Raw genomic sequence first — 17,142 nt, 5'->3', positions numbered from 1 at the left:
TATAGTGTAGTGTGTAGTATAGTGTATTGTATAGTGTATTGTGTAGTGTATTGTATAGTGTAGTGTATAGTGTAGTATGTAGTATAGTGTATAGTGTAGTGTATAGTGTAGTGTGTAGTGTATAGTGTAGTGTATAGTGTCGTGTATAGTGGAGTGTATAGTGTAGTGTATAGTGTAGTGTGTAGTATATAGTGTAGTTTGCAGTGCAGTGTAGTGTATTGTAGTGTATAGTGTAGTGTATAGTGTAGTTTGTAGTGTAGTGTATAGTGTAGTGTAAAGTATAGTGTAGTGTGTAGTGTAGTGTATAGTGTACTGTATAGTGTAGTGTATAGTGTAGTGTAAAGTATAGTGTATAGTGGTGTATAGTGTAGTGTATAGTGAAGTGTATAGTGAAGTGTTTATTGCAGTGTATAGTGTCGTGTATAGTGTAGTGTATAGGATAAACGTTGAGATTTATAAGGGGCACGGGGTGACCAATAAGGTCTGAGTTCGTCTCTAATAAGGTAGGGGGCACTGATAAGGGGTTGACAGCTGTGTAGTGTAGTAGTGTATAGTGTAGTGTATTGTATAGTGTATTGTATAGTGTAGTGTATAGTGTAGTGTTAAGTAGTGTAGTGTATAGTGTAGTGTATAGTAGTGTAGAGTGTAGTGTAGTGTATAGTGTAGTGTATAGTAGTGTATAGTGTAGTGTATAGTGTAGTGTAGTAGTGTTTAGTGTAGTGTATAGTGTAGTGTATAGTGTAGTGTATAGTATAAACGTTGAGATTTATAAGGGGCACGGGGTGACCAATAAGGTCTGAGTTGGTCTCTAATAAGGTAAGGGGCACTGATAAGGGGTTGACAGGTTTGTTGAGACAATGTAGTTTACTACCTGACGTTAATAAGCCACCGTGAGACAAAAGTCGGTGTTTTCTAACAGGTTGGCGTGGACCATGGCGTTAAAATAAATTTACTGCCATGAATGTGGTACGTGGTCGCCGGTCGGTGTGCGTTCGTCTCGTTTGAGACAAAAGTCGGTGTTTTCTAACAGGTTGGCATGGACCATGGCTTTCAAATGAACTTACTGCAATGAATGTGGTATGCGGTCGGTGTGCGTTTGTCTCGTTCGAGACAAAAGTCGGTGTTTTCTAACAGGTTGGCGTGGACCATGGCGTTAAAATGAAGATCCTGCAATGAATGTGGTATGCGGTCGGTGTGCGTTTGTCTCGTTGCATACAAAAGTCGGTGTTTTCCTTAGAGTGGGCGTGGACTGATGCACTTGAAGAGTTGCCTCTGTCCTGTCCTCTGTCTACCAAATTTCAAGGAGGCAGCACGTGAGGCAGAAGTCGGTGTTTCTCGTCCTGCGCATGGACCACTGCCTTACATGGTTTCTGGAAGTTTGAATCACCATCGTTAGCCACGTTCAATCCACTGCTGGACGAAGGCCTACTCCCAATTCGCCTCCATCCATCACGGGCCCTCGCTGACGTTAACAATCCACCCAGAAGCTGATTTATCAGAATCTCTATGTAGAGTGGAGGAATCCGATAAGCTACAAAGCTCTTTCTTTTTTTTTCAGAGACGTCCAGAGTTATTTCGCAGTGACGTCATCGCGTAAAGGGGGAGGGGGCTAACGTGCAGGGGCGGTGACGTCATCACGCCCGTCGACGGTTAACACTGGCGGCGTCGTTAGGAGGCGCGCCACAAAAACAAAAAAAACCCCAATGGCGTCATCACGGCCGATAGTTACGTCACGCTGGTGTTGGTGACGCAAAAAAGAGCGCTAAGATCGTAATGACGTCACACGCCCTCCCAGTCAAAAAATAATGACGTCACAATACCTCCCGGTAAAAAAAGTAATGGCGTTAGAATCCCTTCCGGTAAAAAATAATGACGCAACAATCCCTCCCAGTAAAAAACATTACGTCACAATCCCTCCCAGTAAAAAAAAGAATGACCAATCCCTCCCGGCAAAAAAATAATGACGTAACAATACCTTCCAGTAAAAAAAAATAATGACGTTCCAATATCTCCCGCTAAAAAAATTAAGGACGTTACAATCCCTCACAGCAAAACAAAAATAATGACGTTCCAATCTAACCCAGTAAAATAATAAAAAAAACGATGACGTCACAATCGCTTCCGGTGACGTAATCACGTCACCGCAACAGGTGCGTACGGTGGCTTGCGCGATCAAATAAAGAAAGGCAAACCGAGAGGGAGAAGGGGAAAAACGCGATTGTAAAATAAGACTCGAGGGGCGCCTTTCCCGGCCGGAGGCTAAAATTAGAACCTCCAGCGACGTTTGAAGATCGGGTTTCGATTCGATTCCACGTCGATTCCAACCCCCCCCCCCGAATCGACGGGCACTTTCCCAACGTGAGTCTGGCTCCAAACTTTGGGTTGGAGACGGATGGATGGACTTGCCCCTCGGCCATGCGAACGCGGAATGGCGGTATGGGTGACGGGCCCCAAGTCATCTCGGCCAGTCGACCTCCGTGTGGCACCACCTTTGGTCTCCCCTGTGCCCTCCTAGCCCGGGGGGCGGCCCGAGACACTTCGCGTGGCCTCAACGTGCACCTAGCCTGGCACAAGCGCCGTGGTTAGACGTCACCGCCACTTAGTGGCGAATGGCGGCTTGTTGTTGTTGGTGTAGCGGTGTAAACATCGCCACTTGAGAAAGGCAGGCGTGGTGCTGGCCACCCACACCAACAATCTGTTAGGGCTGTAGAGGTTTTGGGGGGCACGTGCCCCCCCCCCTCCCTCCAATGATCCGATCGAAATCCGTAATTTTGATGGGATCATTGGGGTTTATTGGTGATAAATCAGCAAATTTGCGACCCACTGCCACCGTGTCGCATATTATTACGTGGCCAGGGACTCTATGAGATGATAGGACAATAATCTTGAGTCCATAATTGGCGATAAGTAACGGGAAAGCGGTTCAAGGTTTTCATAGTTTAGTTTCATAGTTTCTTTATTTTGGTATAGCCCTGTGAGCCATTCGGCTCTTGAATCGGGTGCAACCGCAACAAACACAAATATGAACAAAAACACGAACGAGAAAAACATCTTAAAGTGACTTTGTGTTGACCGTGCAAACAGAGAATCCATTAAAAAAAAACATCAAAATATTCCTGAAATAGCACCGTACACCACCAACGCTGCGTGCAAAAATCCCAGTGGGATGCAAGTCAAACAACAACAAGACAACTTAGTACTCTTTGGTTCTATTGGGTAAAGTCACATAGGTGAAAATAAAATAACAAAAAATCACGACGTTTCGGCCACAACACAAGCGGCCTTCATCAGGTGAAGGGACGAGACTGTCTGGAGGACAGCGCTGGAGTGATTAGATTAAGGCCATCAGTCTAACTCCGTACTACAATAAACAAAAACATGGCCAAACCAAAAAAAAACTTTCAGAAATCACCAAAATAAAAGCCATAAATGCAATGTAACAGTGATCGTAGGAACTGTGACCGAATTTTTTTTTTCACAATAAACTACATAAATAACATGTAACACCAAACCCTGGAGCCACAGCTGGCTGAATGAGTCACTCCACAAACAACAGGAGTATCACATTTAAAGCGACTCACAGAATTGTGCGCAATTGCGTCCACGACTTGATTTGAAACTTTCGTGACTGCAGGAATCCGACAAAGCCATCACGTGGGATAGAACAATAAAATACTGGTGTAGGACCCTCCCGGTTACTACACCACCAGCCCGCAGGGGATTATTGTGTCTGTCCGTCCGTCCGTCGTCGTGGTGCATCCAAAAATGGGAGGGGTGGGGCTGGGTGGAGAGGGGCTGGGTGGGGGGTGGGGAGAGGCTGGGTGGGGAGGGTGGGGCTGGGTGGGGGGTGGGGAGAGGCTGGGTGGGGAGGGTGGGGCTGAGTGGGGGGTGGGGAGGGGCTGGGTGGGGAGGGTGGGGAGGGTGGGGCTGAGTGGGGGGTGGGGAGGGTGGGGCTGGGTGGGGAGGGAGGGGCTGGGTGGGGGTGGGGAGGGGCTGGGTTGGGAGGGTGGGGAGGGGCTGGGTGGGGGGTGAGGAGGGGCTGGGTGGGGAGGGTGGGGCTGGGTGGGGGGTGGGTGGGGAGGGCCTGGTCACCCCGTGGTGCCCTTATAAAACTCAACGTTTAACCTACTCACGCCGGCTTGTGCCCACCCTCACAGTCGGGCATACTGTGCTGAATGCACCACGTGGTGCCGCCGTTGACTCTGGCCACTGACCGAGCAACCCAACGTTCCTACCAGCTCCCTCCCTCCGCAGAAGAATGTGCTAGATCACGACGTTTCGATCGCAACGCCTACTTCAGCAGTTTTTTTCTTGCTGTGGTTGTCCCACCTGATGACGAATGCTTGCGTTGCGATCGAAACGTCACGTGATCCGTTATTGTTCACGTGATGACTTTACCCAAAGAAGCAAAGAGAGTGTGGATTCCTGCAGCAGCAAAAGCTTCAAATCAAGATATTGAACTCCTATCATTTAACACGCTTTCATTTCACTCACTCTGTCTGTTGTTGTTGTCGTGGTTGTTGTTGTTGTATCCTCAAATCTTGTAACTCAATTGTAACCCACTTCCCAATGTGCCATCGACTGCAAACTCGGTACACTGATGTCATACTGACGACAATGACTATATTCCATCATAAAAAAAATAAAAACATTTTTAACACTATCTTTTTTTAACATGTTATGTTTTCGGCTTGGGTCAACTCACGTTGGCTGTAAATCACCCACGGTCTCCCCCCCCTTACGTTGTGGCAAGCAAGCTTCGAGGACCAATTCCCGGAGTCGTCGTGGTGGTGGTGGAGTTCTTCCATTACCAGTACGGTACATTTAATTAAAGCGTGTTTTTTAAAAGTTTTTTTTGTGTGTTTAAAACATTACTTATTTCATTGCTGGAGAAATTTCCACCCCCCCCCCCTCTACCTGAAAATCCTGGCTCTGCTATTGGGGCGAAGGACGCAGTGCCGGATTCTCCTACTAGCAAAAGTAGCTACACGTGCAGCTACGATGCCACGCACTTTCAAGGCCCCCCCCCCCGACCCCCCCCCCCCCAAACGCTTTAAAGCTTACAATTTAGCAATCTTTGAAATAGCGTCATCAACCAGACCATGCGTTAATTGTGTTCTAACCGACCGTCTGTGTGGCTTTATATAGTTTCCAAATTTTGCTAAACCCTATATTCTGAGCTCTTTCGGTAAAGTCACGTTGAAGGGAAACAATAAAATAAAAAATATATATTATTATATTTAAATATATATAAAATATATTTTATTATTTTATTGTTTCCCTTCAACGTGACTTTACCGAAAGAGCGAAGAATATGAATGAATGCAGTCACGAAAGCTTTAAATCTAATTTTTCCTAAACCCTGTTTTGATTTAGTGTGCTCCTCCGTGTCTCTCTCTCTCTGTATCCCCTGGTGTATCTGCGTTAATTCCCTCTACTTAGGCGTCTGTATATACATCTGCGGTTCTGTGTTTCCTCTCTCTATTAAATTTAGCTCTTCTGTACCTGATGATGATGACGATGATGACGATGATTGCTTGTGTTGCGATCGAAACGTCGTACGCTGTTTTATATATATATATATTTAATTATTATTTCTACGTGACTTTACCGAAAAAAGCCAAAAGAGTAATTCCTGCAGTCACCAAAGCACCAAATTTTCGGTTCAGTGACTCTACACTTGCTCTATTACTATAGTACTACACCGCCTTCAACGTCTACGAACGGCTGGGGGTGTTTCACGGGAGCGATTTTGTCGTATTATTCCGGCCTTACAGCAAATGAAAAAAATACGAATGACTTTGGGGCCGTCCATAAATGACGTTACGCGATTTTGGAGGATTTTTTACCCCCTACCCCCCCTCCCTTCGTCACACGGCGTCACAAAAAATCAGATCCCCCCCCTCAAATATGACGTCACAAAGCTCTACCCCCCCAAAAAAAATATATAAAACATGCTTCAAATCGCTTTAAACTATTGTTGTCATTGTAGTAGTTGCGTATTTAATGTGGCGCTGCACTCTGATGTTGTAGGAAGAAAACATTTATTTAAAAAGTATATTTAATTAAGTAGAACGTATATTCTTGGTTCTTTCGGTAAAGTCACGTAGAAGGGAAACAATAAAATAATAAACATATAAAATAATATTTTGTTATATGAATCCCTGCAGTCACGAAAGCTTTAAATCAAAATTTAAGTAGAACGCGTTGTCTGTATTTATTTAAAAGTTGCGTAATTTTGATGTGACGTCACATCTCTCACCCTCCCCCCCTCTCGTCACGCATCGTCACAAATGACTAACCCCCCCCAAGTTGCGTGACGTCATTTATGCACGGTCCCTTTACTGTGCAAGTAAAAATAAATTACGTGTTTTAATATTTGTGTATTATTTTATTTAGGGTCCCCTTCATAACAAAATATGCTCCAGGCCTGCACTAGCTTTCACTGGGTGGATGGGTGGGTAATTCATAAGTGGGTGTTGTTGTTGTTGTTGTGACCTGCAGTGTTGGTTGTGGATGTAATGATGCGAATTCGATGGCCATGACAGAGCCACAAGGTTCCAGAAAGCAACTTTCAATTGTGAGAATTCGACGGGACTGCAATCGACGCGTCCGATTCATGACGCGTGGAATCGATTCCAACATCAACACCAGCTGTTTCATTTGAAGACTCGGGGAGAGAGAGAGAGACACGGGGAGAGAGAAATCGGGGGGAGAGAGACACCGGGAGAGAGAGACACGGGGAGAGAGAGACACCGGGAGAGAGAGACACCGGGAGAGAGAGAGACACGGGGGAGAGAGACACCGGGAGAGAGAAATCGGGGGGAGAGAGACACCGGGAGAGAGAGACACGAGGAGAGAGAGAGACACACACCGGGAGAGAGAAATCGGGAGAAGAGAGATACCGGGAGAGAGAGACACCGGGAGAGAGAGACACCGGGAGAGAGAGAGAGACACGGGGAGAGAGACACCGGGAGAGAGACACCGGGAGAGAGAGACACCGGGAGAGAGAGACACCGGGAGAGAGAGACACCGGGAGAGAGAGACACCGGGAGAGAGAGAGAGACACGGGGAGAGAGACACCGGGAGAGAGAAATCGGGAGGAGAGAGACACCGGGAGAGAGAGACACGGGGAGAGAGAGACACGGGGAGGGAGACACGGGGACAGAGAGACACTGGGAGAGACACGGGGAGAGAGAGACACGGGGGGAGAGAGACACGGGGGGAGAGAGACACGGGGAGACAGAGACACGGGGGGAGAGAGACACGGGGAGAGAGACACGGGGAGAGAGAGACACGGAGAGAGAGTGGCACGGGGAGAGAGAGACACGGAGAGAGAGTGGCACGGGGAGAGAGAGACAAGGGGGGAGAGAGACACACGGAGAGAGAGACACGGGGAAAGAGAGACACGGGGAGATAGAGACACGGGGAGATAGAGACACGGGGAGATAGAGACACGGGAAGACAGATACACGAGGAGAGAGAGAGACACGGGGAGAGAGACACGGGGAAAGAGACACGGAGATAGAGACACGGAGAGAGAGACACGGGGGGAGAGAGACACGGGGAGAGAGAGATACGGAGAGAGAGACACGGGGAGAGAGAGACACGGGGAAAGAGACACGGGAAGAGAGACACGGGGAGACAGAGACACGGATAGGGGAGACACAGAGAGGATAGCGGACAGGGAAGACCATCCAGATATGTAGACTGATGAGAGACATAGTGCAGACAGACAGACGGCATCCATCCATTTACACACTCATACACACAGACACACCTAGCAACACAGACAGACACAGACACACACAGACACACACACCTAGCAACACAGACAGACACACCTAGCAACACAGACAGACACAGACACACCTAGCAACACAGACAGACCTAGCAACACAGACACACACAGACACAAACAGACACACACCTAGCAACACAGACAGACACACCTAGCAACACAGACAGACACAGACGCACCTAGCAACACAGACAGACCTAGCAACACAGACAGACACAGACACACACACCTAGCAACACACACAGACACAAACACACACACCTAGCAACACGAACACACAGACACACCTAGCAACACGAACACACACAGACACACCTAGCAACACAGACAGACACAGACACACCTAGCAACACAGACACACACAGACACACCTAGCAACACAGACACACACAGACACACCTAGCAACACAGACACACCTAGCAACACAGACACACACACCGAGACACACAGACACACCTAGCCACACAGACACACACACTGAGACACACAGACACACACACCGAGACACACAGACACACACACCGAGACACACAGACACACCTAGACACACACACACAGACACACACACAGACACACACACCTAGCCACACAGACACACACACCGAGACACACACACAGACACACCTAGCCACACAGACAGACACATAGACAGACCTAGACACACAGACACACACACCGAGACACAGACACACCTAGCCACACAGACAGACACACAGACAGACCTAGATACACAGACACAGACACACAGACACACACACCGAGACACACACACCTAGCCACACAGACACACAGACACACACACCGAGACACACCTAGCCACACAGACACACAGACAGACACACAGACACACCTAGCCACACAGACACACACACACCGAGACACACAGACACACACAGACACACCTAGACACACAGACACACACATACACACCTAGACACACAGACACACCTAGACACACATACAGACACACAGACACACACACCGAGACACACAGACGCACCTAGACACACACAGACACACCTAGCCACACAGACACACCTAGACACATACAGACACACACACAGACACCCACACAGACACACCTAGCCACACAGACACACAGACACACACACAGACACACCTAGACACACAGACTACACACAGACACACACACAGACACAGACACACACACCTAGCCACACAGACACACACACAGACACACCTAGCCACACAGACACACACACACCGAGACACACCTAGCCACACAGACACACACACAGACACACACACACCGAGACACACACACCGAGACACACACACCGAGACACACAGACACACACACAGACACACCTAGCCACCTAGCCACACAGACACACACACAGACATACACACACAGACACACAGATACACACACAGACACACACACCGAGACACACACACACACACCTAGCCACACACACAGACACACACACCGAGACACACACACAGACACACACACCGACACACACACACACAGACAGACACGGCCACGCCATGTCCAGCTTCTCGTCCCGCCAGAGGCTGAGACAAGGACGCGGTGTCCCCGAGTTGAGACCCGAGTTCATGTCGCTGCTAGTGCAGGCAACGGCTCGGACCAACAACAACAACAACCACCACCAGCACCACCACCAGCACCACCACCTGAACCACCTCCAGCAGCTGAACCAGCAGCAGCAGCAGCAGAAAGCGCCCGCACCGCGTGGGACAGAGAACCTGGCAGCTAGGAGAGAGTCCATGAACCTGCCCGAGTCGGACTGCATGAGGCTCAACCCCTCCCTCCGTGGTATCGCCTTCAGGTGAACGTGGTGGTGATGATGTCGTGGTGGTGGTGGAGGTGGTGGTGGAGGTGGTGGTGGTGATGTCGTGGTGGTGGTGGAGGTGGTGGTGGAGGTGGTGGAGGTGGTGGTGGTGGAGGTGGTGGTGGTGATGTCGTGGTGGTGGTGGTGATGTCGTGGTGGAGGTGGTGGTGGTGGTGGAAGTGGTGGTGGTGATGTCGTGGTGGTGGTGGAGGTGGTGATGGTGGTAGTGGTGATGTCGTGGTGGTGGTAGTGGTGATGTCGTGGTGGTGGTAGTGGTGATGGTGGTAGTGGTGATGTTGTGGTGGTAGTGGTGATGTCGTGGTGGTGGTGATGTCGTGGTGGTGGAGGTGGTAGTGGAGGTGGTGGTAGTGGTGATGGTGGAGGTGAATGATGGTGGTGATGGTGGAGATGGATGATGGTGGTGGTGGTAGTGGTGATGTCGTGGTGGTGGTGGTGGTGATGATGGTGGAGGTGGTGGATGTGGTGGAGGTGATGATGGTCGTGGTGGTGAAGGTGATGGTAGTGGAGGTGGTAGTGGAGGTGGTGGTGGAGATGGATGATGGTGGTGGTGGTAGTGGTGATGTCATGGTGGTGGTGATGATGGTAGTGGTGGTGGTAGTGGTGATGTCGTGGTGGTGGTGGCAGTGGTGATGGTGGAGGTGATGGTGGTGGTGGAGATGGATGATGGTGGTGGTGGTAGTGGTGATGTCGTGGTGGTGGTGATGATGGTGGAGGTGGTGGATGTGGTGGAGGCGATGATGGTCGTGGAGGTGGTGGTGAAGGTGGTGGTGATGGTAGTGGAGGTGATGGTGGTAGTCGAGATGGTGGAAGTGATGATGGTGTGGAGGTGAGGGTGGTGGTGATAGTGGTGGTGGTGATGATGGTGGTGATGGTGGTGGTGATGGTAGTGGTGAAGGTGGTGGAATTGTTAATGGTGGAGATGGTGAGGAGGTGATTGATGGTGGAGGTGGTTTATGGTGGTGGTGGAAGTGGTGGTGGAGGTGATGGTGGTGGTGATGATGGTCGTGGTGGTGATGGTCGTGGTGGTGGTGGTGGTGGTAGTGGAGGCGATGGTGGTTGAATATTGGTGGTGGTGGAGGTGATGGTGGTGATGATGGTCGTTGTGGTGGTGGTGATGGTGGTGGTGATGGTGGTGGTGGAGATGGTGGTGGTGAAGGTGATGATGGTGGTGGAAATTCATGGTGGAGATTGTGAGGAGGTGATGATGATGACGGTGGTGGATATGATTAGGTGATTGATGGTGGAGACTGGTGTGGTGTTTGCGATGGTGAGGAGGTGATGATGGTGGTGGTGACAGCGGTGGTGGCGACGGTGTGAAGGTGGTGATGATGGAAGTGATTAATGGTGGTGATGACGATAGTGGTTGTGATACTGTATATGACGGGGAGGGGGTGATGGTTGTGGAGGAGGTGATGGTGATTGGTGGAGGCGATGATGGTTGTGGAGGTGATGGTGATTGGTGGAGGTGATAGCGATGGTTGTGGAGGAGGTGATGGTGATTGGTGGAGGCGATGATGGTTGTGGAGGAGGTGATGGTGATTGGTGGAGGCGATGATGGTTGTGGAGGTGATGGTGATTGGTGGAGGTGATAGCGATGGTTGTGGAGGAGGTGATGGTGATTGGTGGAGGCGATGATGGTTGTGGAGGAGGTGATGGTGATTGGTGGAGGTGATAGCGATGGTTGTGGAGGAGGTGATGGTGATTGGTGGAGGCGATGATGGTTGTGGAGGAGGTGATGGTGATTGGTGGAGGCGATCATGGTTGTGGAGGAGGTGATTGGTGGAGGTGATAGCGATGGTTGCGGAGGAGGTGATGGTGATTGGTGGAGGCGATCATGGTTGTGGAGGAGGTGATGGTGATTGGTGGAGGTGATAGCGATGGTTGTGGAGGAGGTGATGGTGATTGGTGGAGGCGATGATGGTTGTGGAGGAGGTGATGGTGATTGGTGGAGGCGATGATGGTTGTGGAGGTGATGGTGATTGGTGGAGGCGATAGTGATGGTTGTGGAGGAGGTGATGGTGATTGGTTGTTTTGAAGATGCTGATCCTGTGGATGATGTCATCCACGTGCAGGTCCCCGATTGCCTCTGTCTGCTATTCCACTTCATCCTCAACATCACCACAGCCCCGATGTCTCGTGTTTTCCACATGCAGGTCCTTAATGCTCGTGACATTGCCTCTGTCTGCTCTTCCACTTGACATCACTGCAGCCCCGCCGCTTGTGTTTTCCGCATGCAGGTCACTGGTGGCGGTGGACCTGAGCGCGTCCCGCGGCCTGGTCGCGTGGTGTGGCTCCAGACAAATGCTTCGGGTGCTGGGGTTGACGGGACACGGAGCGGCCTGGATCGGGGGGACCGCCTACTGCCTCTGGCAGAGCGACTCAGCGGCCGGGAGGGAGGTCTTGCTCAATCTACTGCTGGGTGAGCTGGCGACGGCGGTGACGACGGCGTTGATGATGGTGGTGATGATGGTGACGACGGTGGTGACGATGGTGGTGACGATGGTGGTGATGATGGTGACGATGGTGGTGATGATGGTGGTGATCATGGTGGTGACAATGTTGACGATGGTGGTGATGATGGTGGTGACGATGGTGACGATGGTGACGACGGTGGTGATGGTAGTGACGGTGGTGACGATGGTGGTGATGGTGGTGACGATGGTGACGACGGTGGTGACGATGGTGACGATGGTGGTGATGATGGTGACGATGGTGGTGATGATGGTGATGACGGTGGTGACGACGGTGGTGACGACGGTGGTGATGGTGGTGACGACGGTGGTGACGATGGTGGGGACAGTGGTGACGATGGTGACGATGGTGGTGACGATGGTGATGGTGGTGACGATGGTGACGGTGGTGATGATGGCAGTGACGACGGTGGTGATGACGGTGGTGATGACGGTGGTGACGGTGGTGACGGTGGTGACGATGGTGACGATGGTGACGACGGTGGTGACGACGGCAGTGGTAACGGTGGTGACGAAGGTGGTGACGACGGTGAAGCTGGCAGCCCCTCCCCTTATTATAATGCCCCCGCCCACTTTTACATAACCACGCCCACTCTGTCACTAGTCGCGGCCCCCGCCCGTGTTTTTCTTTATTTAACCACAACAACAACCGCCATTCGCCACTAAGTGGCGGTGATGTCACCACGACGCTTGTGCCAGGCCACACCCACTCAGCCTCGAGGACTCTTATACAGCCATCCCGCCCCCCGCGATGCCCCCCGCCCCCCGCCGCTCCCCCTCTCATCCAGCAGCGGTTTGACAGAACAACATAAATAATCGTAATATAATACCAGCAAACGGACCCGATGATTACGAATGTGTGCGTGTGTATATAATCGTCACTCAAGCTGCAGCAGCAGCAGCAGTCACGGCAGCGGGAAAAACAACCAAGACCAGACCACCGAGTCCAGGTCTGCGTTATTTTCGGCGTCGCCCGTTACGTTTTTGAGAGCTGGGCGGATATTTTTGGGGTTGGCGTTGGTAAGGGGGCGGGGGTGGGGGGGTGAGGGTCACGTGGCCCCGCGGGCCGATTCTAAATAACCTTGCCTGGCGGAGCGAGGGTTTGTCTGTGGTGTGCCTCCCGCGAGGACTGCTGCGTCACTCCCAGAGCCGCGAGTTGGACATCCCATTGACGCCAACGGCTTGAAGCAGGAGACCGGGTCTCAGGGGTCGGTGTCTCGAGACCGGGTCTCAGTCTCCGCGTCTCGAGACCGGGTCTCAGTCTCCGTGTCTCAAGACCGGGTTTCAGTCTCCGTGTCTCGAGACCGGGTCTCAGTCTCCGTGTCTCGAGACCGGGTCTCAGTGCCCGAGTCTCAAGACAGAGTCTCAGTCTCCGTGTCTGGAGACCGGGTCTCAGTCTCCGTGTCTCGAGACCGGGTCTCTGTGTCTTGAGACCGGGTCTCAGTGCCCGCGTCTCAAGACAGAGTCTCAGTCTCCGTGTCTCGAGACCGGGTCTCAGGGGTCGGTGTTTCGAGACCGGGTCTCAGTCTCCGTGTCTCGAGACCGGGTCTCAGTCTCCGCGTCTCGAGACCGGGTCTCAGTGCCCGAGTCTCAAGACAGAGTCTCACTCTCCGTGTCTGGAGACCGGGTCTCAGTCTCCGCGTCTCGAGACCGGGTCTCAGTCTCCGCGTCTCGAGACCGGGTCTCAGTCTCCGTGTCTCGAGACCGGGTCTCAGTCTCCATGTCTCGAGACCGGGTCTCAGTGCCCGAGTCTCAAGACAGAGTCTCACTCTCCGTGTCTGGAGACCGGGTCTCAGTCTCCGTGTCTCGAGACCGGGTCTCAGTCTCTGTGTCTTGAGACCGGGTCTCAGTCTCCGCGTCTCGAGACCGGGTCTCAGTCTCCGTGTCTCGAGACCGGGTCTCAGTCTCCGCGTCTCGAGACCGGGTCTCAGTCTCCGCGTCTCGAGACCGGGTCTCAGTCTCCGCGTCTCGAGACCGGGTCTCAGTCTCCGCATCTCGAGACCGGGTCTCAGTCTCCGGGTCTCAGTCTCCGTGTCTCGAGACCGGGTCTCAGTCTCCGTGTCTCGAGACCGGGTCTCAGTCTCCGCGTCTCGAGACCGGGTCTCAGTCTCCGCGTCTCGAGACCGGGTCTCAGTCTCCGGGTCTCAGTCTCCGCGTCTCGAGACCGGGTCTCAGTCTCCGCGTCTTGTCCCCTTGCCCCCCGTGCTCCCAGCCCTGATCTTCGACATCGTCGTCGCCGTCACCATCAAGGGCCTGGTGCGGCGCAAGGGCCCCTCGTACTGCGACCCGGCCGCCCCTCGCCACCCTCCGCAGCGCGGCGCGCCATCCTCGCCCCTCTCCTCCTCCTCCTCCTCCCCCTTCTCGAGCGCCGTCTCCCTCGCCTCCTCCGCCCCGCCGGCCCCCTACTCCTCCTCGTCCATCTTCCCGGCGCTCTGCGGCGGCGGCAGGAACGCCGCCGCCGCCGCCGCCGCCGCCCCGTCGGCGCCGTACCGCCTGCTCCCGCCGCTGCTCCGCCGGGCCCTGGAGGCGTCGGCCTTCTCGTTCCCCGCCAACCAGGCGACACGAGCCGCCCTCCTGGCGCTCTTCCTGCCTCGCCACCTGGTGCTGGGCTTCCCGCTGCGCGTCCTGCTGCTGCTGTGGGCGCTGCTCGTGGGGCTGCTGCGCGTCGCGCTGGGCCACCACTACGTCACCGACGTGTTCTGCGGCTTCGCCGTCGGCTGCGCGGAGGCGCGCGTCGTCGAGGCCCTCTGGGTGTCGGCCGCCTCCTTCCAGGCGCTCGCCAGGGCCGTGGGCCTGCCGGTGTGAGTGGTGGTGGTGGGTGGGGAGGTGGGGGGGGGGGTGTTGCGGTGGTGTGGTGAGGGTGAGGGGTGGTGTGGTTGATGGGCAGGGTGGTGGTGGTGCCAGGGCCGTGGGCCTGCTGGTGTGAGTGGTGGTGCTGGTGTGAGTGGTGGGGGTGAGCTGTGCGGTGCTGTGGTGAGGATGAGGGGTGGTGTGGTTGATGGGCAGGGTGGTGGTGGTGGTGGTGGTGGTGCCAGGGCCGTGGGCCTGCTAGTGTGAGTGGTGGGGGTGAGGTGTGCAGTGGTGTGGTGAGGGTGGTGGTGTCAGGGCCCTCGCCAGGGCTGTCGACCTGCTGGTGTGAGCGGGTGGTGGGGGCTAGACGGGCGCGGCACGGGCTGGAGAAGAGATTGAAACTGATGTGGTACAGGAGGACGTGGAGCTGAGTGGACTTGCCGATGACCGGTACCAGCGGTGTCAAGATCGGCCTCTGTGGAGGAGAAGGCTCGTGAAGGACGCTGCCGGGCACTTTGAGGCCTCCAGCAGCAGCGGAGGGCTGAGCAGCGACGCTCACAACAACGAGCCGAGCGCCGGGCGGATAAACCGCAGCGGGTTGGCAAAGTGGGGAGCACAGGCGGTGGTGGTGCATTTGCCGGTCATCTCATGCCGGTCAACCCATCGCACCACCTGGGTCTGTCCGGTGACCTCCGGCCGGCGAGAGCCTTCGACACTACACGTGACGGCCTGAAAGTGCACCTGGGATGGCACAAGCGCCGCGGTGGCTTCACCGCCACTTAGCGGTGAACGGCGGTTGGTGTTGGTGTTGTCGTCGTCGTTGCGTCTGGTTGAAACGTGGGTTTGGTTGGACGTGGGTTTCGTTGAAACGTGAGTTTTTCGAGCGGATAGAATGGGGGGGGGGGGGGGGAGGTTGGGATATTTGGTTTTGTGGGCTTGGTGAAATCCTCGAAGTTTGTAATACTTTTACACGAAATTTCGTATTCACCCCGCGGACCGCAATGGTTTTTTTTGACCGATTTAATATTTTGCGGAAATGGTTTTAACAACGTTTATCTCCAAGCGGAAGAGTCATACCTGTGCCGTATCAGTGCCTACCTGATTACAGACCAATTCAGACCTTAATGGTCACCCCGTGCCCCTTATACATCTCAGCATTCATCCTACAAAGTCCCCATCGCAAGGGAGAAACACAAACAAATAGACAAAAGTGTCTGTATTTTTGCCCGTGTTGAAACAGCTGTCCACGCCGTATGAACCTGAAAATTAAATTTCCCCTGTACAAGAATACGGGGTCAACGGGATGGGTTGACACGGTATGAAGGGTAAACCGCTTGGGGAGGGTGGGTGGGAAAGAAAATAAAAACCCGTTTAGTAATCGTGGATGAATTACACGCACATATATTTATATACGTTTTGCTTTCGCAATCACTTTTACGATTCACAATCCGCTCCTTTCTGGGTCCCGATTGCGTCGGTCATTTGATGATCCCTCTCGCCAAGAAAGAAAAAATAAAAGCGGAGAATCGTCGTTGCGAATAGTCGAATCGCGGGAAAGTCACAAACTCGGCGACATTTTTAAATCGCCGCGGGCGCAAACGGAACCGTCGGCGGCCGATGGGATGTGTCAAAGTAAAAAAATCAAACAGCACTTCTTGATCAAAAGGCCGGCCCAACTTCGGCACGCGGTTGCGACTGAACGTGGGCCCAACGTCGCCCCAGCGTCGGCACGCGGTTGCGACTGAACGTGGGCCCAACGTCGGCCCAACTTCGGCATGCGGTTGCGACTGAACGTGGGCCCAACGTCGCCCCAGCGTCGGCACACGGTTGCGACTGAACGTGGGCCCAACGTCGCCCCGGCGTCGGCACGCGGTTGCGACTGAACGTGGGCCCAACGTGGGCCCAGCGTCGGCACGCGGTTGCGACTGAACGTGGGCCCAACGTCGCCCCAGCGTCGGCACGCGGTTGCGACTGAACGTGGGCCCAACGTCGGCCCAGCGTCGGCACGCGGCCGTTGTCGACGCTGAACGGTGACACGTTCGCGATGGCGTTTCGTTTCGTCGGGGAGAGACGGAGGGGGTGAGAGAGAGATTCGACCTTGAAAAATATTTTGCTGGGGATTGTTGCCCTTTACGAGTTCACAGGCTGACAACGGTGTCTGAAAGCTGGTGGCTGTATTTCGCCGGGAAGGTGCGGGGGTGGCGGAGGTGTTTTTAGTTTTAGATTTGCGCATGTGGTGTT

General features: G+C 53.3%; 1 protein-coding gene across 1 annotated transcript; it reads left to right on the top strand.

The window, feature by feature from the left end:
* Nucleotides 1–7,611: 7,611 nt before the first annotated feature.
* LOC116958269 (inactive phospholipid phosphatase 7) lies at nt 7,612–14,923 on the top strand. The gene is made up of 3 exons (XM_032980801.2): nt 7,612–9,616; nt 11,878–12,059; nt 14,324–14,923. The coding sequence occupies exons 1-3, from the start codon at nt 9,315–9,317 to the stop codon at nt 14,914–14,916; spliced, it is 1,077 nt and encodes a 358-aa protein (XP_032836692.2). The 5' UTR covers nt 7,612–9,314; the 3' UTR covers nt 14,917–14,923.
* The last annotated feature ends 2,219 nt before the right edge of the window (nt 14,924–17,142 follow it).

This window comes from Petromyzon marinus, chromosome 74 (assembly GCF_048934315.1).
Source record: "Petromyzon marinus isolate PM22_M1 ecotype Great Lakes invasive population chromosome 74, UKy_Petmar_22M1.pri1.0, whole genome shotgun sequence".
NCBI classification, from domain to species: Eukaryota; Metazoa; Chordata; class Hyperoartia; order Petromyzontiformes; family Petromyzontidae; genus Petromyzon; species Petromyzon marinus.
This window is presented reverse-complemented; position numbering and strand designations above follow the sequence as displayed.

Coding starts and splice junctions, on each gene's coding strand:
- LOC116958269 (XM_032980801.2), top strand. CDS start 9,315: ATGTCCAGCTTCTCGTCCCGCCAGAGGCTGAGACAAGGACGCGGTGTC. Junction 9,617..11,877: donor CTCCGTGGTATCGCCTTCAG/GTGAACGTGGTG, acceptor TTCCGCATGCAG/GTCACTGGTGGCGGTGGACC. Junction 12,060..14,323: donor CTTGCTCAATCTACTGCTGG/GTGAGCTGGCGA, acceptor CCGTGCTCCCAG/CCCTGATCTTCGACATCGTC.